This window comes from Carcharodon carcharias, chromosome 12, assembly GCF_017639515.1.
Source record: "Carcharodon carcharias isolate sCarCar2 chromosome 12, sCarCar2.pri, whole genome shotgun sequence".
Lineage (NCBI taxonomy): Eukaryota > Metazoa > Chordata > Chondrichthyes > Lamniformes > Lamnidae > Carcharodon > Carcharodon carcharias.
Genome location: NC_054478.1, coordinates 115,070,843 through 115,098,150, shown reverse-complemented (window position 1 = coordinate 115,098,150; position 27,308 = coordinate 115,070,843). Strand labels below are relative to the sequence as shown.

At 40.7% G+C, this 27,308-nt stretch overlaps 1 protein-coding gene across 5 annotated transcripts in view; it reads left to right on the top strand.

Annotated features, from left to right (window-relative positions):
- The window catches only part of LOC121284818 (calcium-responsive transcription factor-like), a 59,027-nt gene extending 32,189 nt beyond the window's left edge, over positions 1-26,838 (top strand). For 2 of the 5 annotated variants that reach the window (XM_041200552.1, XM_041200553.1), the window contains exons 11-16: positions 4,559-4,798; positions 6,491-6,653; positions 15,920-15,995; positions 17,643-17,773; positions 21,579-21,957; positions 24,879-26,838. In XM_041200552.1, coding sequence (XP_041056486.1) covers positions 4,559-4,798; positions 6,491-6,653; positions 15,920-15,995; positions 17,643-17,773; positions 21,579-21,957; positions 24,879-24,979 — 1,090 coding nt within the window. In that variant the 3' untranslated portion in view covers positions 24,980-26,838. Of the gene's footprint in view, positions 1-4,558; positions 4,799-6,490; positions 6,654-15,919; positions 15,996-17,642; positions 17,774-21,578; positions 21,958-24,878 lie in introns of those variants that run through there. The other 3 variants (XM_041200555.1, XM_041200556.1, XM_041200554.1) reach the window with 3 other exon arrangements.
- The last annotated feature ends 470 nt before the right edge of the window (positions 26,839-27,308 follow it).

The following is a 27,308-nucleotide window of genomic DNA, read 5'->3' as shown; positions in this document are numbered from 1 at the left end:
TACTTGGCCTGGCCCACACATGGCTCCAGATTCACAACAACATGATTGACTCTTAACCACCCTTTGAAATGCTCGGGTAGGCCACTCAGCTCAAAGGCAATTAGGTATGGGTAATAAATGCTGGCCTTGCCAACAACACAGTGATGTACTATAGATTAGCAACATGAGTGGTAGTCGCCATTAACACGACACTGCCGCCAAGGCAAAAAGACATTCTGTCTATCACACAATTGAGTAACAAAAACAAAAAATTGCTGGAAAATCCCAACAGGTCTGACAGCATCTGTGGAGAGGAAGACAGAGTTAACGTTTCGAGTCTGTATGACTCTTCATCAGAGCTAAAGAGAAATAGAAATGTGGTGAAATATAAGCTGTTTGTTTTGGGGGGGGGGGGGGGGGGGGGGGGGGGGGGGGGTGGTGGTGGTGGTGGGGGTGGTGGTGGTGGTGGTGGTGGTGGTGGTGGTGGGGGGGGGACCTCCCATCAAGACCTGAACAAATGATCCAGAAACATGAGCTCAAATTCCACCATGGCAGTTAGGGAATTTATATTCAGTTAATTAAGTGAAACTGGAATAAAAAAATTAGTCTCTCTAAGATATTGTGAACAGCTAGATTATTGTAAAAAAAACCTTTCTGGTTTGCTAATGTCAGGAATGAAAGTTGCCATCCTTACCCAGTCTTGCCCATATGTGACACCAAAGCCTCAGCAACGTGGATGATTCTTAGCTGCCCTCTGAAATGGGTTAGCAAGTTACTCAGTTGTCTTTGAGAAGACTCACTACTACCTTCTCAAGAGAAATAAGGGATGGGTGGAAATGCTGGCCTTGTTGGTGATGCCCACTTCCTGTGAATAAACAATTAAAAAAATGCCATTTTATACTTGGATCAGCTGAAGGCCATCTGAACTGTCTTAGAATTGTCCACGAATTCCCTTGTGAAGCTGAAGTTCATCTCATTCAACAAGAATGAGGGAAAGTTTAAGGATCTTCCTGGGTCCACAACATCCTCTATAGCACTGATTGCAATGTCCATCCTATGCATTGGTAATAGTCTGCTATCAGCCCAGTCATGATCCAAGCATAAAATGATTTTTTTTATCCCAGTATTGGAACCTAATGCAGCTTCAATGTTGGACATATAAGACACAGGATATGGAGGAAAGTTCCCCTTTCAGTAACTGCATCAGACAATATTTGACAGATCGACTGATGCTGTTGATTCACCTATGAATCCAGTGCATGGTTTTTTTTTTAGTTTTTTTGAATGTTTCTGCTTCCTAATAGTCATTGATTTTTAAACACATTTAATTACTCTTAGATTAATATAATTGGTCAAGACCGATGTTGCCTGGTGTCATTGCATCAGCTGAAAACTGTCTCCGCTCAGTTTAGCTGTGTATCTTCCCTTTCATGATTTCTAATGATAAATGTTCATATTATGGTAAGTCTGCTGATTTTTATATTGCTGGTTAAATTTACAACCTCAGCAGTATTGAAGCAGCTGTACGTATCAGATTGTTTAAAAGTAGCATTTGCTAACATTTGGAAATAAGATCAAGAGGTACATAAATGGCATTCAATGTTACCAGAGGCAGTCAATTGTATAATTTTATCACCTTTATCACTTCGTTTTTTTTCACCACTGTACACATTCCCTTGCCCTTCTGCAATCCCACTATCCTTGCAACCTAGCTGTACCATATGAAACACTCTTGTGTTTCACTTGCCATAGCTAGAACAGTCAGGTTATCTTGGTAGGTAAGGACAGCCCCAATCTTTTTTTCCAACCCTCTCATTCAGTCCCTCTAATCTGCTCAAGCAGAAACAGCAAGTGGTATCTCAGATACCAAAACCATTTCTGCAGCTGCCTCTATTGCTTCTTCCTCTTCCTTACTGTTGCCACACTTGGGAGTTCTCTCCCTAAACCTCTTCATCTCACTCTTCATGATTAAAACCACCTCAACACATATCTCATTGTTAAAGTTTTTAGCCCCTCTAATTCCTTCTTCCCAGGCTGGGGCTCCATTTTCCTTACATTCGTTTGTGGTGTGCCTTGAGGCCTCTATTATGTTAGTGCATAAGTTTCTTTAAGTTGTTTGCACTAAGTTACGCTTTGCCACCACAAACCCTTATAAAATCTACAAAAGGAGCTGGGTGCCTTTGGAGAGATTATCTTTGTTAATTTATATTAAAGCACAGCCTTTAAAACATTAATGTAATACAAATATAGCATTAATAGACAAGCTTGCCAATTTTTGTCATTTTCTTTATAGACTTCAACAAGGGTTTATTTGGCAAATTTGTTTCAACATAGTCTTGACAGACTTGGGTCACAAAGGAGCCCTCTGTATTTACACCATCCACAGCATGTACATTACCCTCAGCCATCCTCTCTGTTACCACCTCAAACAATTCAACCATGTTAATCAAACATGATTTTCTCTCCACAAACTGTGTTGTCTCTCCTTTAATAATCCCTGCTTGTCCAAGTGGCTATTAATTTTCTCGGGTTGTTTTTCCTGAAACCTTCCTCAATACTGATGTTAAATGAACTGGTCATTGCGAGGTTTATTCTTCTTCCCTTTTTTTGAGCAATGCTGTAATGTTTGCAATTTTCTAGTCCTCTAGCATCACACCTGTATGTAAAGAGGAAAGATTGTGACCACTGCCTCTGCAATTTCTTCCCTTACTTCCCTCAGCAACCTAGGATGTATCACATGCGACTGGGTGGTTTATCCATTTTAGGTACTGCCAGTCTTTCTCCTGTGTCCTCTTTATCTATTTTTATCTCCTGCAGTATCCGTACAACCTTCCTGTTTATCTTTAGCTTTGGCAAAAAACCTCTTCCTTGGTGACCAACAATGCAAAGAATTAGTTTAGTGCTTCAGCCATTCCTTCACCAGTAGACGTCTATTTTGGAGGCTCCACCAATCCTCTGATAACTCTTTTGTTGGTGCTGTGCTTACAGAAGTCCTTTGGCCTCCCAACCTGCTCTCATACTGTCTCTTTATCCCTGATTTCTTTTTTGACTTCTCTTTCTTTATATTCAACTTCATTCTGCTTGTATTATCAAGCTGATATCTGTCATATGCCCTCTTTTCTTGCTTCACCCTACGGTCTAACTTCTTTATCATCTAGCAGGGCTCTGGCTTTAGTTATCCTCCGTTTTCTCTTCGACTACCTGAACTATCTCCTTTTTAAAGGCTGCCGATTGCTCCATTACATTTCTAATTGCCTGTTTTATTACTTTAATTTACCTGGGCTAGATCCCTCCTTTATTTGCTAAAAATAATCTTCCTCTGTTAAATATTTTTATTCTAGATTTCTCATTGTCCTCCTCCATAACTAATCTAAACCTTATGGTACTATGATCACTATTCCCGAGATCCTCCTGACTGTAACATTCTCCATTTGACCCATTTTATTCCCGAGGCCTAGATCCAGCATGGCCTCCTTCCTCATTGTGTAAGAAACATACTGATTCAAGAAAATTCTCCTGAATGCACAATCACTACCCCATTCAATATTAGTTAAAATTAGGTATTATCACTTTTCTGTTGTTCATGTGCCTTTCAGAAAGGTGTTTTGCAAATCTGCTATTCTATCTCATTTATCACTATTCTGTGGTCTATAAATTGTTGTTTCTTAACTTAAACTGGATAGATTCTGCTTTTGGCCCCTCAAGAACATTATTTCTAGCACTGTAGTATTTCTTAATCAAAACTGATAATGTTTCCTTTCCAGCCCTATCTTTCCTGAAAACCTAGGAATATTAAGCATTCAATCCTCCCTTTTTTCTGAATCAGGTCTGAGTTATGATCAGTCCTTCATATTTCCAAAGGGCTGTAGATCACCAACCTTTGCAATCATATTTGTGCATTTACCCACATGCATTTCAAATTTAACTTAGGCTTCTATGTATTTTCTATGATCCCACCTAAATGTATTATTTTTAACTGTTACTACAAGTCTTCTGGGCAGTTTGTTTCTACTACTTATATTACATCGTGGTGTCTAACCCCTGACTGAATTAGTTTACATCCTCCCTAACAGCACTACAAAGCAATTGGCCCCGGCTGTATGTCAGTGCAACCTGTCCACTTTGACCAGGTCGCCTCACCTCAAAATTGGTCCAATATCCCAAAAATCTGGATCCCACCCTCCTGTGCCATGCCTCTAGCCACACATTAACCTGTCATATCTCCTCTATTTCTATTCTGAATAGCAGAACAATCCAAAGACTGCTACTTTTTGAGTGTGTTCAGAATTGCTTGCATAGATTAGGGATAGGAACTATTGCATTTTAATCACATTTGAGCACATAATTTTCTTGTAGCACAAGGCTCCTTTTGTGTTGAGAATTTGAAAATATCATACTTCACTTTGCCTGATGATCATAATTGTCATTTCTTTCAGTTTACAGGTGAGCTGATGAAATTATTTAGGATTTATAGAAACTCTAACGTGGGGCCAATCGTACTGGGAGTTGTTTCCAGAATTCTGTTCTGACCATTGATCGATTTTACCCAGTGTTATTGACCATGTTCATGTTGCCACAGGTGGTATGTGCAATTACCCACACCACAGGCTCACCAGTACCATGATCAAGAAGGTTCCTATTTACCACCACCTCCGCCACCACCCCCTCCACCATTTGTTTCTGTTGAAGAGGAAGATGTTGGAATGATGGATGAAAATGGGATACTGCCTTCTCGCCTGCACCCACGTGTCACTGAGAAGATTAGAGAACTGGTTGTTCAGGGAATTGACCAGGTCTACATGGTCCGGAAGCAGTTAAGGTACAGCTTGTTTTCCAGTACTTCAGGAAAGTTTAGAAAGATTTAGAAAATATACTTAGCAATGCAATGTTGCAAAATCATATACCATATATGTAAAGGATCCCACAATAATTTCCCTAACCTGTACAGAAGACTTGTACTATCAAATAGGGTTCAGTAATCACAATACAAAAGACTGCTGAACAGGTTTCTAAAAGTGAAAGGTAAATAATTTTAAGGATGTTATGAATAATGTCATATTTACTCTGTTGACTATCTTTATCATTTTATATTTTACATTCAGTGGAAAGCCAGCATTCTTGTGCATATGTAGGAATTGAATTTATATTGAAAATAAAAGTGGGTTGTTTTGTCAGCAAAATTTATTTTTAAAAGTCAGATGCAGAGATTTGTGATTAAAATCCATTTGTTTATTTCAGCTTTTTTTTTGACTATTTTTATTAACATAATGAATACTGGTGACACCAGTGGGGAAAGTGATTTGAAGAAAATACTGAGTCTGGCATTGTGGGGAATGTGGATTAAAAGCCATATAATTGTTTTTTTTTGTTTCATTCATGGGATGAGTATTTCAGGCAAGGCCAGATTTATTGTCCATCCATAATTATCCTTGAGATAGTAACGGTGAGCCTTTGCCTTGAACCGCTGCAATCCATGTAGCATACCTATGTCTAAAGTGCTGTTAGGGAGAGGGTTCCAGGATTTTAACCCAATGACAAATAACATATTCAGAAAAAAATCTGAACTAATGATTGTTGGATAGTCTGAAATTAACTGTTTCCTTACAGTCAGTTTCTTTTTTTTGCCATCCACCAACTATAAATGGATCAGGATGGGGAGAATTCACAAGCAGTCAAGCAAATCCAACCAGTTGTCATCCAATTTGTTAGTCATTCCCACTTTGAGTCATTGTTCATTTTTGGCTGGCTACAAGCAGCCTTTTGAACCTCAGGTGTGCTTTATTTGGTCAGGACCCAGTTGGGTCAACAATTTTAGATCTTGAACTCTCTCCTCCATCCCTACCTCCTTTCCGTTTCTTCCCCCTCCTTTTTGTTTTTTCCAATAATTTATATAGATTTTTTTCTTTTCCACCTATTTCCACTAATTTTAAATGCATTTCCACCATTGTTTATTTCTGTCTTTTAGTATTCCCCCACCCCCATTAGAGCTATCTGTACCTTATCTGTCCTGTCTTATACTCTTAACTAAGCACATTCCTTTAGATAATATCACCACCTTCAACACCTCTTTGTTCTTTTGGCTGTGACAGCTTTTGGTTATCTCCTCCTATCACTGGCTGCTTGTCCCAACAACACCACCCCACCCCCCTTAAACCAGCTTATATTTCACCCCTTTCCTAATTTTACTTAGTTCTGTTGAAGGGTCATGAGGACTCGAAACGTCAACTGTACTCCTCTCCGCCGATGCTGTCAGACCTGCTGAGTTTTTCCAGGTATTTCTGTTTTTGTTTTTGTTTTGGATTTCCAGTATCTGCAGTTTTATGTTTTTATCCCAGTTGGGTCTGGCTGGGCTGTGTACTTTGCTTTGGATCTTGCTGATTTGGTCTTTGTCACCAATGTGTGGCATGATTGTGTAAGGTTGTTTTATTATCTGATGTTGGGTGGGCTGGGCTTTGTCCTATCGGGTTGTGAAACCTGGGTTATAATTGATAATCTGTTTTTCTTTGTGCAGAAAGTTTGTGGAAAGAGAATTATTTAAACCAGATGATGTTCCTGAGAGGCACAATCTCTCCTTCTTCCCAACTGTCAATGATATCAAAAACCACATTCATGAAGCACAGTTAGCACTACAGAGAGGCGAGCTGGAATACATATCCGGATCGATGACTGCAGCAGTAAGATATATGTTTGTTCTGGTGTGCAAGTAATTATTAGGTCTGGGGTGGGTGGAATATTCTTCCTGATTTGTTCAGCCTTCACATGCAAGTAGGAATTGCCTTTGCATGGAGCAGATGATCATCTTCCCCTTTCCCCACACTGCTACATCTGTCTGTGACAGGCCTTCCATTCCATACGTGTCATTGGCAGCAAACTTGCACTTTTCTCTCCCACACCAGAGAAAGTTCTATCACTGGTTATCATTTTTTTTTTTTGCGAGTTAATACTTTTTGTGTCATTTATTTCATTGAGATATTTTGTTTAACTTTTACATTTTCTAGCTTTGACAAAATATTGTTTGAATCTTTCTTATGGTTCACGTAGATATATGGTAACAACTATAATTTTAGTACAAAACTTGAGTATTACTGTAAAAAGAGACATGCTGCTGAAGCTTTTCGTCTTGCACTCAAGACAGATGCAAGAATGCCAAATTCCAAAGGGAGCAACAATTTGTACTGCATGAGAAAAGGGTGCTGATCAGTTGGCAACTCTGGTTGAGGTGTTGCCATGGAGAATGCACCCAGGAAATTATTGAACGCTAGGCTTTTTAATTCAAGAAAGGTGCAATGTTTGTGTTATGGCACGGCTGATGGTAAATGCCAAGTTGCCCGAATCCCAAAGGGAAGCTTGAAATAGCTGCCAAAGAAGTTTTTGCAATTTGTATAGTATGAGAAGAGGTTATGAAATCAGGAAATGATGTCCTCAACCATTTTAGAGTAGAGTAAATGTTCATGTTTTAAAAAAGAAAAAAAAAATTACACTTAAACACAAGAATAACTTCACACAGTAAACAATACTTTAAAACAAAAAATGCTGGAAAAACTCAGCAGGTGCTGTCGGACCTGCTGAATTTTTCCAGCATTTTTTGTTTTTGTTTCAGATTTCCAGTATCTGCAGTATTTTGCCTTAATACTTTATAACTGTTCCACAAGACCTTATCTTAATGACCCTCAGAGCTAACCTTCCCCTTTTCTGTTCAACTATATGTATTGATTTTAAAATCTATAGAATTCCAATAATTTTTACCCCACAGTGCCTTTTTCCTTGGGGTGTCCTCTGAGGCTGACAGTAACTGGTTCTCCACGTCTGGCCTTGTTCACACTGTCTTCTGGGAGTTCTGACCAGCCATCCTGCTGTCTTCTGGGAGATCTCAGCAGCTACCCTACATAGGTTTCAGTATTTCCTTAAATGTGTTTGTTCCTTCCCTTTGATCTCTCTATTTTCTCAACCAGTCTCTTCAGAAATGCTTTCTTTCCAGAATTGATTAAACTTGTTTCTTTACTCCAGCTGTTAGCCTTTTAAAAAAATAAACTTACCCCACCTTTACCTTCCCTACTTACACCTTTTACAACCTGTATATATATTCTCCTTTGAACTAAAACTACTTAATTCAAAACTACCCCTGTTATTGCTTTACGTAAAATTCTGATTGAAGTTTCTGTTGGTTCATTAATATATCAAAACCGCTTCTTATTGTTGGTTTTAGACTCTTGCAGTCCCTCTGTCTCTTACTTCAGTTACCATACTTACAACAATCTGTCTTCCTCTACATAAGAAATATGACAAGTGATATCACCAAAAGAAAAATATTGCAATTTCTTGTTTTCTTGACATTTGGACATGTTCCTTTTGGCTGTAGAGGACATTATGTGAATATGTGTGATTTCTAGCAACCGTGAGTAAGCCACATTGCATGCCCAACTGATCTTAAATTGGTTGTTATTGTAATTCTTAGCACATTCTGAGTTTGTTCAGCAAGTGATGTCCAACTGTGAAATTACATCTAATTTTAGTTAGATAATGTTCAGAGCTTGAAAACAGGCTGGTTGAGTACGGTCAGTGCTCTGCCTATTGCAAATAGCCAAAGGGGTGTAGTGTTTGATATGATCCAGCAGTCGTTGGGACATATGGCCTACATACCTGGCATCGCACTGGCACTGAAGTTCATATCCCACATGACTCACTTGTGTGGTAGGCAGAATGCCTTTTTGGCTTGACGGCAGCATCCTGATTGGAAAATACCACTCATATTGCTGCTGCATAGTTACAGCGTGAAACAGCTAGCTTCACCTGTTGCTCAAATTTTTATGATACCTTATCCTTCTGGAGTAATTTGAGGTAGACTGGGCACTTCTCAGGTCCGAAAGCGGTAACTTTAGGCCCATTCATGACACTGCATGATACACTGTGAGCAATGATCTGATCAGGGTAGCCGTTATGCCACAGGAAAGCTTTGATGGGCCCTACTTTAGCATCATGCTTGCGCAGTGACCAAACGACTTGGGCCCTAATTTATGAGATTACTGATAAGGCCAATCTTATAGCACGTGCATTGGTAGGAATCCCAATGCATATATTGAGCAGTGAGGTAGGCTTGTGGTAGAAAGGAATGCTCAAGAAGCCAGAATTAGATGAGTGCAGATATTTCAGAGGCTGGAAGAGATTACAAAGATAGGGAGAGGCAAGATCATGGAGGGACTTGAAAACAAGGATGAAAGTTTTAAAATTGAGGCTTGTCCAAATGCCAGTTTATGTCAGCAAGCACAGGGGTGAGGGGCTAAGAACATGGGCAGAAGAGTTTTGGCAGACCTCCAGTTCACAGTGAGTAGAATGTTGGAGGCCAGCCAGGAGTGCATTCTAATAGCCAAATCTAGAGGTAACAAAGGCTTGGATGAGGGTTTCAGCACCAGATGAGCTGAGCAGAGGTGGAAAGAGACAGTCTGAGTGATGGCGTGGATATGTGGTTGGAAAATCATAAGACCATAAGACATAGGAGCAGAAATTAGGCCATTCAGCCCATTGAGTCTGCTCCACCATTCAGTCATGGCTGATAAGTTTCTCAACCCCATTCTCCCGCCTTCTCCCCGTAACCTTTGATTTTCGGGTCAAATTATCACCAAAGTTCCAAACAGACTGATTCAGCCTCAGACAGTTGCAGTCAGTAGGTTTGGTCTTATCAATATTTAGTTGGATGAAATTTCTGTTTGCCTGGAACTGGATGTCAGACAAGCAATCTGATAATTTAACAACAGTAGAGGAGCCGAGAGTGAGGTAATGCTGGATGGGTGAAGTCAATGTACACGTGAAAAGTAATTCTCTGTTTTCAGAGGATGTCACCCAGATGAAACATAGATGAGAAACAGGAGGGGGGCCAAGGCTAGATCCTTGGGGGATAACAGAGGTAATGGTGTAGGAGTGGGAACAGAAACCATTTCAGGTAATATTCTGTTTGCAATTAGATGGATAAGGATAGAACCAGTTAAGAGCAGTTCCAGTAAACCAGAAGACAATGGAGAGACTTTGGAGGAGGATGGTGTAGGCAGCTGTTTAAAAGCTGCAGAGAAGTCGAGAAGGATGAGGATGGTTGGTTTCCCTTGTCTTAGTCACACAAGATGTCATTTGTGACTTTGATAAGAGCCATTTTGGTACCATGGCAGGGGTGAAAACGGGATTGGTGGGATTCAGGCATGGAGTTCTGGGAAAGATGGTCATGGGCTTGAGAGGCAATAGCATGTCCAACAATTGTACAGAGGAAGGGAGCTTGGAGATGAGGTAGTATTTGCAGGATAGTGAGTCGAGGTTAGTGTTTTTGGGAGAGGGGTAATATCAGCAGATTTCAAGGATAGAAGGACCACATTTGAGAGAATAGATAACAAAACATCTAACATGGGGGCCAGGAAGGGAAGTTGGGTGGTCAGCAGGTTAGTGGGATTAGGATCATGGGAGTGAGAGGTGGGTCTCATGGAAAAAACGAGCTGCATGAGGGGAGAGAAACCAGAGAAAGATGAGAGTTCAGGGCTAGCCAGGGGTGGGTGGGAGGTCACTTGAGAGAGAGCTAGTGGAAGGGAAGGAAATAGTAGTGGCAAATGATTGTATGGTCTCAATTTTAGTCACACAAGTCCATGAACTCTTCATGCTTACTGCTGGAGGAGACAGGAAGAGGGGTTTAAGAAGACAGTTAACAGTGGAAAAAAGAAACCAGTGGTTATCTTTGCTTTACAGGATGATCCTGGAATAGTTATCAGATGAGAACGGTACCCAATTATGTTTTATCTGGTCCAGCCAGATCTGACAAAGAATAGTGAATTGAATGTCCATCATCAAGTCAAGCATGCTACTTATGGCCCATTCCAGTGCACAGCACTTGGCTGCAGAGAACACAAGGGCTGTCTCTAATATCTAAAGCACCGGTGCTGATACCCCCCACTTTGTGCTTGTCAGTATCTGTACCATGTTGACCTTAACTTTATTGAAATGGCTAGCTGCTTCAGGTGGTCATGGAAGATTAATGTCCAGCTTCATTCCAAAATAGATCGGAATAGGATCACAGTACAGTCTTGCCACAGAAAGTCAGTTTCAGGATGCACTTTACACGTCCGTTATCAAGGTGGAATGCAGTGACGGTTTGTGTGGTTTGACTTGAGCTTCCATTCTTCCTCCCTGGTGTTTAGGTCCCCATTCAAGGTGGACTTGATGCCACTGAAGATGGTCCCTTGCATTGTTAGGATAGAGTCATCTGTATGCAAATGAATGCAATTTCATTGGTGTCATGTTTCTTGTGTAAACATTGAAGAGTGTTACTCAATTACTAGCCTTGTGGCAGTTTGGTGTTGAACAACCAGGGCGAGCTGACTTTGTCACCCAAGTGGACACCATCCAGCATTGTCCATAGTAGGAGCAGTATTTTGAGATATGGGCAAGACTTAGTCCTCTAATCCAGACTGTGTTATAGTCTGATGACAGGTCTACAAAGGCTGCAACAGTTTTGGATTTCTTCTGGAATCTGGCTTATGCACTACTAATCCCAAACCTTGACAACAGTAACTTGGGTGATGCCATCTTAGATCATGCTCCGTCCAAGTCCTCTGAATCAATCTGACCCTGAGCAACCCCAACCTTCTTACACGTACTTGGCTTCAGACTCTCCAGTAATTGCTTAGGTGCTTCCCAATTACAGAAAACCATAATATTTGCCTTTAATTATTATTTTCCAAACATGAACCCTCACACTCTAAATTACCTCAATTGTGAAAGGGGTATGATGGCCTCTAGAATGATGCCAAGGTACTGATCCTTGGTTGGACCACACCTAGAGTACTGTGTACAATTCTGGTCACCATATTCTTTAAAAAAGTCATAGAAGCTTTGGCGAAAGTGCAAAAATGATTTACGAGGATGATATCAGAAATATAGGGTATGCCAATCGAGAGAGGATGAACAGATTGGATCTCTGCTCTTTTGAGGGGGTGACCTAATGTCTCTAAAATTAAGAAGTTTTAAAGGGTTGACATAGAGAATGTTTCCATTTGTGGCAAAGACCTAAGTTAGGGACCACCATTATAAGATAGTCATTAACAAATCAAATAGGAAATCAGAAGAAACTTTTCTACCCATAGTGTGGTGAGAATGTGGAGCTCGCTACTATATGGAATGGTAGATGCATTTAAGGGCAAGCTAAATAAGCATATGACGGAGAAAGGAATGGAAAATTATGCTGATAGAGATAGATGAGGATAGGCAGAAGACTGGATAATATATGCCAGCATGGATTGGTTGGGCCACATGTGCTATATATCCTGTATAATCCTATGAATTCATTTTTCACAGGGAGACTTCAGGATCTGGCTTAGTGAGGCACTTCTGTATTGTCAGACAAGACAGAATCAGATACAAGTGGGAAAAATTTTCAAGGTCTTGGCCCTGCACAGATTCATCCAGTAATGGTTAAGATGATGCTAGTTGAGTGACCAGTGCTTTTCAGTTCTTAACCAATAGCCAGTTTGTCTCATTCCCTAAAAAAAAAAGTTAGTTCAGGTTGCGTCATATCAAGCTGCAGCTGAAAATGACTGAAACTCTGGCACTGACTAGAAAATAGTATTTATATAAAAAAAATACAAGAGTAGGCAGCACCCAGTGTAGACTAGAAGGTGTCATTATGACCTCCCACCCATACTATGTTAGCAGAACTCAGATTGAGTAAAGGGTGAGGCAGATTTCAGTGATGCTGAGCTGGGGAGGGTAAGGATAAGTCAAGTTACTGTTCCTGCCTGTAGTCTATTAATCTATACTGGAAGTGCATGTGAACATTGGGTAAGCATATAATCAACTGTGTTCCTGTCTGTAGTTAAATAGCCACTGCAACATATTGCTCTGGTTTACACATGCTGAACGCCCATTTGAACACAACACACTGCAGGTCTGTAACCACCATTGAAACATATCCTAACAAGGAAGAGAGGGAGAGAAATTAAAGGAAACAAATGAGTATCTGAAGAATGCACTTTAAAAGGGTTCATTAAGTTTAACTTGATGTCCTCAACTATCAAGGCTTTATTTCTGCATCTGGTCACCACTGGTAAACTACATATCTGTTCCATGAATTCCTTGCCAATATCAATAGTAATCAGCATCAACCAATAAAAGTCACTTAGGACAGGTGTCTTTTTACTCGATGAAGTAAGGATGACCTTCTCTTCTGTTATAGGGAAGAGGCAGAGGAGTAGCATATGAAAATGGGGAGCAGTTGCCATTCCAGTAAAATCCTCAGGTCTCGATGTGAGGTTTCAGATGGACTACTGACTTGATTATATACATATTGATGAGAGCACAAGGGTTACAGCTAGGGATCCAGCCTATTACACGGATGAGCAAGGATCCCATATTGGACCTAGTGGATATGTCTACCAAAACTTTGCCCATCCCCACGTAGGATGAAACAAAGATAATCTAGGAGAGCATGATTCAGGTAATGGTTTATAGCATTACACTTAGACATACCTTGTTCTCCAGATTTTCAAAAAATGTCTTGTTACACTTGATAGGTAGCCAATCTTGGTAGTCACCCAGCAGGTGCAATAACAAGTTGCATTTATATAGCACTTTTAATGCAGTAAAACATCCCAAGATGTTCACAAGCAATATCAGACCAAATTTGACATATTTGGAAAGGTGACCAAAAGCTTGGTCAAAGAAGTAGGTTCTAAAGAGCGACTTAGAGGATAGAGAGGTGGAGGGGTCTAATTCCAAAGTTTAGGTGGAAGCAGAATGTAGTGGTGACTTGCCGCCTTGAATACTAGACTGGTGTGCTAGGCCATTTGAGGACAGTTGCGAATCATTCGCATTGCTGTGGATCTGGAGTCACATATAGGCCAGAGCAAATGAGGGCAGATGATCTTCCCTAAAGGAGGTTAGTGAACCAGATGGATTTTTATGAAAATCTGGTAATCTTATGGTCACTGACACTGATACTATTTTCTTCCAGATTTTGTTTAATTAGTTGAATTTAAATCCCTCAGCTGCCTTGGTCGGATTTAAACACATATTTAGCAATTATTTGTCTGGGCCACTGGATGGCTTAGTTCACTTACATAAATGCTATTCTACTGTACCCTATGATTTGAATGCAAGGTTAAGATTTTAAAATTGAGGCATTGCTTAACTGCAGACCACAGTAGGTCAGTGAGCACAAGGCTGTTGGGTAAACAAGCTTTGGTGTGAGTTATCATATGGGCCTTAGAGTTTTGGATGAGCCTATGTTTGGGTTAAATGTTAGTTGGGAAGCTGACCAGGAGAGCATTGGGAAGCTTACCATGAAAGCGTTGAGGTGCAAATAAAAATACAATACTGTCTGTTCATTTAGCTTATCTCAAAGCATTGGATACAGGTTAATGCAGTTTTTGAAATTGTTCATAGGATGTAAGCATTGCTGGCAAGGCCAGCATTTGTTGCCCATCCTTAATTGCTCTTGAGAAGGTGCAATCCATGTGGAGTAGGTGCACCCGCAATGCTGTTAAGGAGGTTCCAGTATTTTGACCCAGTGATAGTGGCTGAGATGATGTTGGCCAAGCAACAATGTTGTCATACATGTCTCAGACTCGAGCAAAATTACTGTAATCTGAAGCAGTGTCCTACATCACTTTGCATGGCTAACAATCTCCTTTTTCTGGGTGACTTCTAAAAATGGTTTCCTTTCTCAGGCAAGAGCGTTCAAGCATATGAGAATGGCAGATAAGAAAGGAGCAATCGTCCATCAAATCCGCCCCATACAATCATGTTGGAAGTGAGCATCATTGCTGTCAGTGCTTTCCATGAACTAGCAGCCAAGTAATCTCCTAGGACAGGCAAAATTCAGAAAAATAACCAGTTATCGGAAATTCTTCTCCGATCCATAGAGACGATAATAACAAGTTCCGTGAGGCACAAAATCCAACATCCATCTCAGGATTGAGGATATATTGATAATTTTCTAATAGCACCAGCAAAGCCTGTGTGTTCCCAGAATGAGCCCAGATAAGCATGGAACTCAGCCAGATCTTTCTTGTTGAAAATCAGAAAAAAAAGAAAATAATTTAAATTGTGGTGGCCTCAGATATCTGTGCCAACGATATTTTAAAGCTTACTGCTAGGAAGTGCATGAGATTGGCATGGCTTGATTCACTCTTGGATCTTGTGTGTGCTTTTTCCCTTCTCCTCTCCATATCACTGTTTTTTGACCACTAACTCAAATGATACTTAATGTTATGTCATTGGATTATCGCTTATATCTGGTTTAACAAAATGACAGGATTAACAGAGTCCAAAAACTTCTTCCAGTTTATAGTCAATGTTTGGTGTGGATAATTGTTGACAATTCAATTTTTAAAAGATGATTATTTGAGAGGAAAAGATTAACACAAAACCTGAAGAATTTTAAACTATAATCTGATGCTTTGTCTGCCTTTTTTGGCAGTTCAAATGGAATGTAAATATCCTATATCATTACTTGAAGATCCCCCTCTGTTCTGGTCAACATTCCTCACACAGCAGATAGCCTGCCCATTTATCTTGCTGATGTTTGTGAAATCTTAGTGTATGACTTTGATGTTTGACTATGTAACTGCTTAATCACTCTACACTTATTTTACAATTAATTATGTGTGAAGCCTTGAGACTTCCTAACAAAATGTCACGGCATTCTTTACATGTAGGGTGCCAGAGAGGTGATGGAATGTGGGTTTACATGCCGTACTCATAGTTTTAAGCAAGCTGCCTAGTTGAAGCACTATGCTATGGACAAGCCACTTGCCTCTAGAGGCAAAATGAAGATATGAGATGTTTAGCCAATCTGCACTGTCATTGTATCTTTGCAAGTGGCCTGTAGAGGAGCATCATTGGCTGAGTCACTGACTTCTGTGCTGCCTCAAATCAATTTCCCTTTAACTTACAAAGATTATATTTCCAGCTGCAATGGACGGCTTCCAATGGGAGTCTTCAGACAGAGACAGTGACAGTCACACTTGCATCCACACATGGAGGTGGTAAGTGATGGTACAAATTTTACATAGTACTTTGGTCTCAAATTTATAACCCTATTGTGAAGCAAGAGTTGACAGTGAATACTTTGGCCTTTATTTAAGATGCAAGAATGTAGTAAGGAGAAAAAAAGGTTTGATCATTGAGATTGACTGATGCATTTCTTAAAAATTTCTCCATTGGGAGTTTTAGCACTTTTTCCTTTGAGTCAGGAAGTTGTGTGTTCAAGTCCCACTTTAGAGGCTTGAACACAACCTATGCTGCCATTTTAGTGCGGTGCTGAGGGAGGGTGCTGAACTCTTAGAGGTGCCATATTTCAGATGCGATGCTGTTTTGCCCTCTTGAGTAGATGTAAAAGATCCAATGGTACTAATCAAAGAAGAGCAAGGAAGTTTTCCCCAAGATCCTGCACAATATTAATTCTCTTCAACATCAGTAAAATATTATCTGGTCATTATCTCATTGCTCTGTTGTGCACAAATTGACTGTCATAATTTGTACATTACAGCAGTGACGGCACTTTGTAAGTACTTCATTGGCTGTAAATTAAAATTAACCCATGTTATTCTCCTTCAGAATCTTTACACAGCAAATCTGAATTTAATGCCAGAAATAATAGTTAGGGAAATTGGGAATTGTTAAAAATATTAAATCGGATGTCTTGAGGTCATGAATGGCAATATGTAATGCAAGTTCTTTCGTTGTTCACATTATTGCAGTGCTGCATATTCTCTGGCAAAGCAGATTGGCACATATAATATGCTTCTATGATATTGTAAAGTTAACCCGTTAGGTGTAAAAAGACTCTATAGGTTGGCTTACAATGCGAGAGGAAGTCTTGGGGAATTCAATGAAACCCTGGAGCAATTTTTTCATATTTCCTTTTTAGTAGGAAGTGATTTCAATTATTCTGATGTCATCTTAAAAGCATAAAGGAATTTCTGATGCAATTAACTTGTGTGTCCATTTAATTATTTTTCAGTGAGAAACCCCAGTATTACATGTAGTAATGTATGTGGTCCCAAAAAGCACTTGTATATTGTGTCTCCTCCCCAATGCAAATGGAACTCGTCAAATTTCTGTAGAAATGTTGAGAAAAAATTGACGTATGGTTCTCTTCCAGAGAAAGGAACTTTAAAAATACAGCTAACTGAAGCCCAGCTTAAATTTGCGATGTTTTGTCTGCAGAAACTAGACAAAAAAAATGCAGAAACTTTTACTGTTGAATAACTAATGAAATTCTGTTTCTGTCACATCTGAAATTCATAATACCATATAAGAATGCACAAAATCATTCCTCAGATTGTCTTTGTTAAAACTGATTGGGATTTCCCCCAGTGCATTACGTTTCCTTTGAGTACTACCTTTCATCCAGGTACCCCTAGCAACGGGCTGCATGGGTTTGATCAGCTCCACTGCAGACTGTGTTTCACTGTTCCTTGAGGATGATGAGAGGCGGTTGCTCTCGAGGCCTCTCAACATACTTTTGGCAAGGTCCTTTTAGTAATATTTGTGGACAAGATTGCCTTGTTCCACTGTCCTGCATAGCAGGAATCAACCAGTTTGGAGAAAACTTGGAGTTTAAAAGATCATATTAGAAAAAATTAAGTGTTAAATATGTTAAACATTTTTCATGTGTTGTTAATCCACAGAGAGTACCGCAGCTGATTCAATCATCACAAAGGTGGAGACAGCTCAGGTGGCAGATACACTATCTCCAGAAGCAACCCAACTTCCATCTTCACTTTCATCACTGCAACCAAAGCTTTTTGCACAATTACAGGTCAGATCAATGAGTTGTTTTTCTAAAGGAAACCTAGGACTTCACTTTTCCTGGAAGTGCGAAGTGCATTTTTCCAATAACTTCCTTTTTCCTCATAGAGTTCTGTCTTTCAAGCTTATTTTCAGATATTATTAGCATTCTAATGCTCGACCCTTTCCTGCTGAAACCCTCATCCATACTTTGGTTACTTCCAGACTCTATCCTTCCAGCACTCTCCTGGCTGGCACTCCTAGTTTTCATTGCCATAAGCATGAACTCATCCAGAACTCTGCTGCCCATATCCTAACTCGCACCAAGTCATGATCACCCATCACTTCTATGCTTGCATTGGCTGCCAGTCCACTAATGCCTCACACTTAAGATACTCCACGCTGTGTTCAAACTCCTCTAAGACCTTGCCCCTCCCTGTCTCTGTGATCTCTTCCAGCCCTACAACATTAAGAGAACTGTGTTCTTCCATCTCTAGCCTCTTGCGCATTCCTCACTTCCTTCAGCCCTCCATTAGCAAAGGTGTTGTCAACTGTTTAGGCCCTAAACTCTGGAATTCTCTCCCCTAACCTCTTCACCAATCTACCTCTCGTCTTTTAAGACAGTACTTAAAGCCAAGTGTTTAGTCACCTGTCCTAATGTTGTCTCATTTGGCACAGAATCAGTTTTTGTCTGAATGCACCCCTGTGAAGTGTCTGAGAATGTTTTACGTGTTAAATGCCCTATAAAATGCAAATTGTTGTTGACTGTGTGTATGCATGCACTTTGTGTCAATTCTTTGTATATTTGTATGTTAGACGTCAGTCCAGCTCCAATTCTTCCCCCTTCATTGAACCTTCATCTCGGAGTTGCCATCATTCCTGGAGAGAAAATAAAGTGAGGCACTGTTTCCTTTTCTGTCCCCTCCTCCCTTGAAGACTTTGACTCTTGCTGGGGACAGTTCCATGATTCTAGTAGCTAGCCAGCATGCAAGTGATCATTCTACAGATACCATTGTTAGGTTATTGAGCCACAGAGCAAATCATAGTGAGGCCCAATGCTGTTTTTAGTTAATGTCCACATGCGCACTTTCCAGCAGGGCAGCTGAATATCTATCTTGAATGGGCTTCTTTTTCTTCCTATGTAAACTTTGCTAAAGCCAATAGTAGAACCTTAAATGCTGCCTGGAAAGTGATGACTAACTCAGCAAGTTTGCATATAATAGATCAACATATAATATACGTCATGAAAATCTGTGTTTTTGACGTACTTTGTAAAAATGTTATATGTATTCATGTAACTTTCAACCAACCTATCCATATTCCCCAGCAATAGAGGATTCAGTGAAAGCCCCTCTCCCCCCACTACCCCAACACTCTAATCAGACCCCTGAACACAAACAGTCATCAGCCCTTTTTCCCCCACCCCACACACATTAATCAGTCCCTCTTCCTCACCCCCATCCTACACAGAGTAATCAGCTCCTATTCCATCACAGCAGCACCTGCAACACAAATCAGCCCCCTTTTCACCACCACACCCAGTGGGGCATACACACTGTAATCAGCACCATTCCCCAACCCTGCTATTGATGTCGCCGCCTTCATTTTTGGTCTAATTGTCAATACCTGCGAAGCAGGTTCACTGGACTGGGGTAAGGAACCCATACAGCAGGTAGACAGGAGCAGAACCACAGTAAAATTTGCAGCCGCCACTCACCTTCCTGACTCAGCCTCATGACCTCCCAGGTTTTCCCATAATCTGTCAGTCACTGAGTTATACTTACCTGCCTCTGCCAAGCTGGCACAAAGATCCTATTTTTGCTTTCCACTCACTGCTAGAAATGCTTCGTAAGATTAAAGGGTACTTTGGCCTCACCGTCCACCCCTTTGCTATTTGGTGACATCGATCCAGTGGGTCCAGTTTGATTGCTTCAGAGTCTCCTCTCCACAGTTACCATTGTTGCCTTGGTGGACAGAGAGCCTGTGACCCTTCTGTGAGCCCATCAGGGGTCACTACTCACAGTTTGGAAACCAGTGCACTAAGCTATCAAGGCAACTGGCACCCACTTTGAGAACATTTATGCTTTGGATAGTCGGGTGATTTTTCTCTCTTCTGCTGAAGACTATCCCTGATATGATATTTTTTCCCTACTGTAAACAAAGACTTTATGTCCATTTCCTGGGCACAACCCCAAACTACAGGTATTGGTTATATCACCCGCTTTTTCACAGTCACGTAACTACTTCTGCACACTATCATGTAACCTCAGCTCTCACCACTCAGTCGAAAAAAATTAGTGCCTCTAACGAGATGATACAACTTAAAATGTGTATGTAAAAGAGCACTGCTTTGCCCTCGTGATGCAATCGGCTAACATGCTTTGGTCCTCCCTTTTAGCCACTGTGCATTTAGAAAGAAATTTTCGTCAAAGGATAGGAATTTTGACATTGCAGTTTCAGGTCAAACGGAAACCTGTTTTACGTGTGCAACTAATGGCTGCTTGGATTGCATTCTGTTCCAGCTTATATAAAAAAACATAAGTAGGAATAGTCCATTTGGCCTGTCAAGCCTGCTCTGCCATTCTCTTTAATCATGGTTGATCATCTGCCCACTCCCCTTGGTTCCCTGAGAGAACAAAATTCTATCTCAGCCTTATATATACTTAATGATGAAGCATCCATAACCTTCTGTGATAGAGAATTCCAAAGATTCACAGCCCTTTGAAGACGTTTTTCTTCATCTAAGTCCTCAGTGAATGGCCCCCTGAGCCTGTGCCCCCATGTTCTAGACTTCCTAGCCAGGGAAACAACCTCTCAGTATCTACCCTGTCAAATCCCTTCAGAATCTTGTATGTTTCAGTGAGATAACCTCTCATTCTTCTAAACTCCAGAAAGTATAATTTACTCAGCTTTTCATCATAGGACAACCCCCTCAGTCCAGGAATCAATTTGTGAACCTTCATTGTGTCTCAGTCAACCCCAGTCCAGGGCAAGAATTTTCATAAATGGATTGTATCTTGCTTTCCCTTTAGCAATTCTTACCTCATGTGGCTTGAAATTCTTTCAAAGAATTAGCTATTTTCTGTCACTGGGGAATGTGGGTAGTTTGGCTGAAAGCTATGTGAATACATGTAACATTTTTACAAAGTACTTCAAAAGCCCATACTTATAGGATGCACATTATATGTTGACCTATAATACACAAAGTTGCTGAGTTTGTGTCATTACTTTCCAGGCAGCATTTGAGGTGCTGCTATTGGCCTCAGCAAAGGTTACATAGGAAGGAAAAAAATCCCATTCAAGATAGATATTCAGCTGCCCTGCTGGAAAGTGCGCATATGGACATTAACTAAAAACAGCATTGGGCCTCACTGTGATTTGCTCTGTGGCTCAATAACCTAACAATGGTATCTGTAGAATGATCACTTGCATACTGGCTAGCTACTAGAATCATGGGGCTGTCCCCAGCAAGAGTCAAAATCTTTGAGGGAGATGGGGATGGAAAAAGAAACAGTGCCTCACTTTATTTCCTCTCCAGGAATGATGGCAACTCCAAGGTGAAGATTCAATGAAGGGGGAAGAATTGGAGCTGGACTGACATCTAAGATACAAATATACAAAGGTACCATGGCATACAAGGCTATGGGCCTAGTGCTGGAAAATGGGATTAGAATAGTTAGGTACTTGTTTGACTGGCACAGAGTTGATGGGCCAAAGGGCCTTTTTCTGTGCTGTAGACCCCTATGACATTAAAGAATTGACTCTTCAAAGTGCATGTGTGCACACACTCGACAACTCCTGCTGTTTGCAAGTTATTTTCTTTCTTTCTCTCTAAGGGCTTACAGTTACAGCCAGCCTTTGCTTCTTCTGACACAACCACAGCAGTTGTTACATTGAACTCCCATCAACCAAGCATCAGCAACCCTTCTGCAGTGCTGGATTCAAGCAGCCCCATTGCACAGCAGCAGCAGGTTTTCAGCCAAGCTCACTTCCTGCAACTCAGCAGCTCACTGTCAGAGTGCGACTCCGCAGCTTCCACCTTGGTCGGTGTGTCAGTATCTGAGCAGAATATGGTCAGCATGGGGCAGCTGGTAACAGTAGGAACATCTGTCAGTGGAGATACTGGCCTTGATGGAGGAGTTCACCAGATCTTGCTTGGATCTGGACAGACCATCCCTGTACAGATCATGGAAACCTCATCACATTCTATAGTCAGTAAGTTTAGTTAGTTTGCTTGTTAATGAAGTTTGGTGCTGAAATTTTAATGCAAAAGAAAAACACTATGGATGCTAGAAATCTTAACTGAAAACAGAAAATAATGCAAATACTCAGCAGGTCAGGCATAATCTGTGAAGAGAGAAACAAAGTTAACACTTCAAGTCATGACCTTTCATCAGGGCTGGGTAAAGTTAGAAAAGCTTTTAGGGACGTAAAATGGAGGAGGGTGGGAAAAAAACAAAAGGAAAGTTCCATGATAATGTGGAAACAAATGACAGAAGTGCTGGTGGGGCAGAGCCAAAGTGGGACAAGTAAAGAAACATAAAGGTCCAGAGGAGGTGTGAATGACAGAACAATGAACAGCTGCTGTCTGAAAGCAAAAACAAGTTCAAGACTGGCATATGCAAAGAAAAGGAGACAAAATGGTGGGGGCAGAGATTACATTATGAAATTGAATGGCTGCATTTCCTACCAACGCTGTGCATGCTCAGTGCGAGCTTGTCTGAGTAGGCAGTGGCCAGGACCAAAAGATAGCACTGCTGAAATCATCACAGCTGGGCGGCAGCGTCCTTTTAACAAGCACTTGGAAAGAAATGTGAAACTGTATTAATTTGTACTCATCTATTGAGTTATTTAAATTCTCACATACATAAAGGAAAGACACAGATTTAAGGCAAGACACTGCATTCTCTGTCATGGATGCCAGCATGCTGGAATGAATCACAGCTGCTTGAAACCAGAACTCATAAAGCTATCTAGCTTGAAAAAAGTGCATTTTTGCAAGGAATAATTGTAGAGCTTCTTGTGGAACAAGGAGTGATAGTAAATTATTGGGTTTCACTGTGAAAACTGTACGCTGTCTGCCATCTGTAAAGCCTGGAGAAAGCATATGATGGCATGTGCTCGATCACAATAGCTATTGCATAAGCATTGACAGGGGATTCCCCAAGAGTGTTGCCTAGGGAGAGGATGGAGGTGAGGAGGAGCGGATGGGGACTTCCATATATGTTGCCCATACTTCCTACTGACATGCTCCCTGGGAACCACCAAATTTTGAAATTTGAGCATGCACCGTCCTTCTGGCATCACCGTGCCATGCAGCTCTTAATCATGCACGCGCAGAGGTTTGTGTGCGTATAGACTGATGCTGGAAGTTTGGGCACAGTAGAATGATGTCAGTAGATTTCCACGCATGCATGAACCAGTGCGCATGTGCAGACCACTATCTTACATTGGCAAGGGGCAGTGTTGTTGAAGTCAATGATTTGAGTCCAGAAGGCTGTTAAGTGCTTAATCAAAAGATGAGGTGCTGCACCTTGAGCTTTACTGGAACACTCCACTAGGCCGAGGACAGAGATGTCAGCATGAGAGCAAGGTGGAGAATTAAAATGGCAAGCCACCAGAAGCTTGCGGTCATGCTTGTGGACAGGATGGAGCTGTTCTGCAAAGTGGTCATCCAATCTGCATTTTGCCCCCTTGACATATAGGAGACCACATCATGAGCAGCGAATACTGTAGACTAAATTGAAGTACACGTAGGCTATTGCTTCACTGGAAGGAGTGTTTGGGGTCTTGGAAGGTAAGGAGAGAGAGGGTAAAAGGGCAAGAATTACATTTGTGCTTGCATGCAAAGGTGCCATGAGAAGGTGATGGGATTTTGGGAGTGATAGAGGATTGGGTCAGTCTGCCTGGAGGGAACAGTCCCTTCGGAATGTTGAAAGAGGAGGGTATATGTGTTTAGTGTGGCATCACGTTGGAGGTGCCAGAGGATGATCCATTGAAAATGGAGGCTGTTGGATGGAAGGTGAGGACAAGGGGAGCCCTATCCTGCTTCTGGGATTGAGTGGAAATGATGAGAGAGATGTGCAGGTAATGGGTCGGACATGGCCGAGGGCTCTCTCAACCACAGCAGGTAGGGATCCTCAGCTGAGGAAAAAGGAAGACTTATCAGAGGTGCTGGAAGGCTTCATCATCAGACCAGATGTGACGGAGAAGGAGAAACTGGGAGAATGGAATGCAGGGGGTGAGGAAATGCATACTTTAATATTGGGATCAGATAGTCTTTCTGAGTACCGCAGGATGCACATTGACAATGCTCAGTACCAGTACAGACTGCTGCTGTTCAAGTTTGCATTTACCCTCTCTTCCCCACCCCCATGAGTCTTTCCTAAGTGACTCTCAGTAGCATCAATCTTCCTAATGCAAACAAGATTCCACAGTAGTCAAACATGGCATTTAGAAAGTTGCATGATATTCTGCATTCTTCCATTGCATGCTGCTCATTTTAAAGTTGTGTTCTACTTTCCCTAGGTGAAAAATTGAGACCCCCAGAACAGTTACTTATACAGTATAACAAGGGAGGATTGCCCAATGTGTAATTTTTCTTGAAGGGGGAATAGTACAACTAATTTTAAACATGGACAACAATTAAGATCCTATCTTGTGGAATAATTAGAAAAAAATCGTACCAAAAGCATATTGGCTCTTACAAAGGTGATTAAATTTACTTTGACAATGCTATCATAGGTTCCTTGGTGGCCATGAGAGGGAAGAGACCTTTATCAGTTTTGTCATATTTGAATTCAAATCCAAGAGCTGGAGAATGTGAAAGGAGGCTTTTTTAACTGCATTGCCAAGCATTTTCAGCAACAGTGGAAGGAGATGCACCTTAACTTTTTAGCTGAATTCAAACATGTAACGTTCTTAAAATCCTTGCTGATATTTAAGAATGAATATTTCTGTTTTAGTGCTACTTTCTGATACCACACCACAAACAGTAAGTTCAAACCACAAATTTATTACATGGACACCCATTTCTCTATCCCACTTAAAAAAAAATAATTATTAATAAACAACTTCTGTTATTTTGATCCATGTTGTTGCTCTTTGCTTAATATTTTTTTCCAATGTGTTTATAGCACAGGAGAGCTGTATTAGCCGAGTGAAAGAGGAATCTGAAGATAGGAGCCTACCTGCAGCTAGTTCCTGCATCCCTGAGATAGCTGGACCAGGAGACTGAAGATTTTCGTCTACTTCATGTATGCAATCAAAGAAACTGGTGGTTCCCAGTGACTAGCACCCTAGTATGGGGAGATTCCTGAGCAATCATGGAGCATAGGGGAGACCCTGGTGGCAGACAAAGACCAGGTTGAAGCTTCCACTCCAGTAATAGGAATAGGTTTACCTATTTTGCCAGGAGAGAACATTTTCATTTTTGTCATATGCATGAACCTTCTGCTCAGCCTGCTTTGTAAGAATGAACAGCAGGGGCATTTGAACATATTAACAAAAATTAACTGCTCAGAGCTGCTTAAAGAAATATTCTGTTTTAGTGGTCTACGAAATATGTATCCTTGAGATATCAACCAACACAACGGATCAGCACTTTGTCACCAGCTGGTATTGAAGCCTGTTCCAGCAACATAAGGATTATCATACATATGGATTTCTACTACAACGCTGCTCCTTGGTGTTATCTATAAATTTTCTGGTGCTGGTACCAGATCTACACTGACGAGAATACATGAATTAAAAGCATGCTGGATCTGATAAGACTATTATTTATTCAGTGTTTTGGCAATAGTGGAAAATGTGGACTGCTTTGTACTTGGCTTTGGTGCCAGAGATGGAGTGAGATTTGAAGTCTCATGGTATCTTCAGAACTGCAGAGAAGTAGACACTCAGGATTTTCCAATAAACACACAGCCTGCAAAGCTTGGAAATGCAATTGGGTTTGAACTCTGGGCCTAAAGCCTTTGAGAATTCATTACCAGCAAGTATTCTTCTGAAGCCTGACATATGATGTGTAGTCACATTGATTTGCTGGGCTCCTGGCAGTAGCATTCCCTAGTATATATGGAATGTTTGCTTGTGGCATAAAGTAGCAGGAATCTAGAGATGCAAAGTTCCAATTTAAAAATTTTTAAAAATTTCTTTAACTTATCTTCAAAGAGAAGTACATTGTAATTGAAGATTAACTCTCTATCAGGCCCTGGACTTTTGGGAGGGGAAGGTGAGTTCTGGGAGAAATGTACTGCTCTTACCAGTAAGCCAGTGTAATTGTGATTGAGATTTTTTTTCTTTAATGGGGTACTGGGATCTGGAGGTCACCTCTAACCAGACCTCGTGATTGTGAGGGCATTATTTCATGTCTTACACACAGGCCTTTAATTAGCGATGTACAATGTTAAGTACAACCAAGTCAGAACTATCATAGAAATTTTTCACGTTTTTGGGGATGTGGGTGTCTTTAATGGTGAGGGGCAGAGAATTACTACTGTACAATCTTTTACTTCAATTCTATTCCACCTTTTGACTTGGAAACTTTTACCATTGCCTGATTAACTACAAAATTAAAAAGAACTGAATGTAAAAATACATTGTATTTATCTTTAAATATGATTGCCTGTGGCATTCAAAATTGCCAGTTTTTCCTTTTTTGGGAAGCTCTAAAGACCTCCAGAACACATGCAGTTAAAAGAACTTGAAGGAAATGCACCTTTGAGATGATGTTCAAGTAGTTAAACCAACAGAACATCCTCAGTAGAAAATCTGTTACTCCAGTAGCGTGAAACAGATGGAATTACTTTATTTCGGCCATGGTAGGATGAATTCCTCTGTTGCCCTGCCTGTCCTGTAAGTAAGCTAACTGGGAACTGTCAGTACATTCAACCGTGATTCTAGCACAGGTGCATACATTGCGCTTTTCTAATTACACAAATCTACCTGACATGAGCCATTAAACAGAAGTACACTTGCTTCAGTGAAGTTTAATCAGAGACAATGTTTAATACATCAGTGTTTGTAGAAGATTGCAATGTTTTATGGAAGTTACCAACAGAAGTGAAATAATTCAAATAAAGCCACTTTTAATTGTAATTCGTCTGTTTGTTTTTCCATTTAGACACACTAAATTATGTTTTGAAAATTGCTGTGCTGAGAGTAGGATTGATGTGAAAGATTGTTGTACACAAGGCTGCCACAAAACCTCACATCAAGCTCTCAATTTCATGAATTGAGGACAGTTTAGAAGACAACAGGCCCTCTGTCAATGCAATACCCAATTCTACTTGTAGTGATTTACCTTTGCTTATAGTCATTTCTCTGTTGGTTACCTTTCAACTGAGAAATTAAAACATAAGGCAATAGGTTATATCAGCAACCAAGGTTTCATTGGCGTATGCTGGGTCATTGATGAAGAGAGAGAATTTGGCTAAACATTCTTCAGTCAGGCATCTTCTTGTGAATATTGTGATAATGTGATTACATTTGACATTAATTGTTGTTCAAGTTCTCTAATGAAAGTATGCATTCAGAACAGCAGCTCATCAGATTTGTGAAAAGAGGCT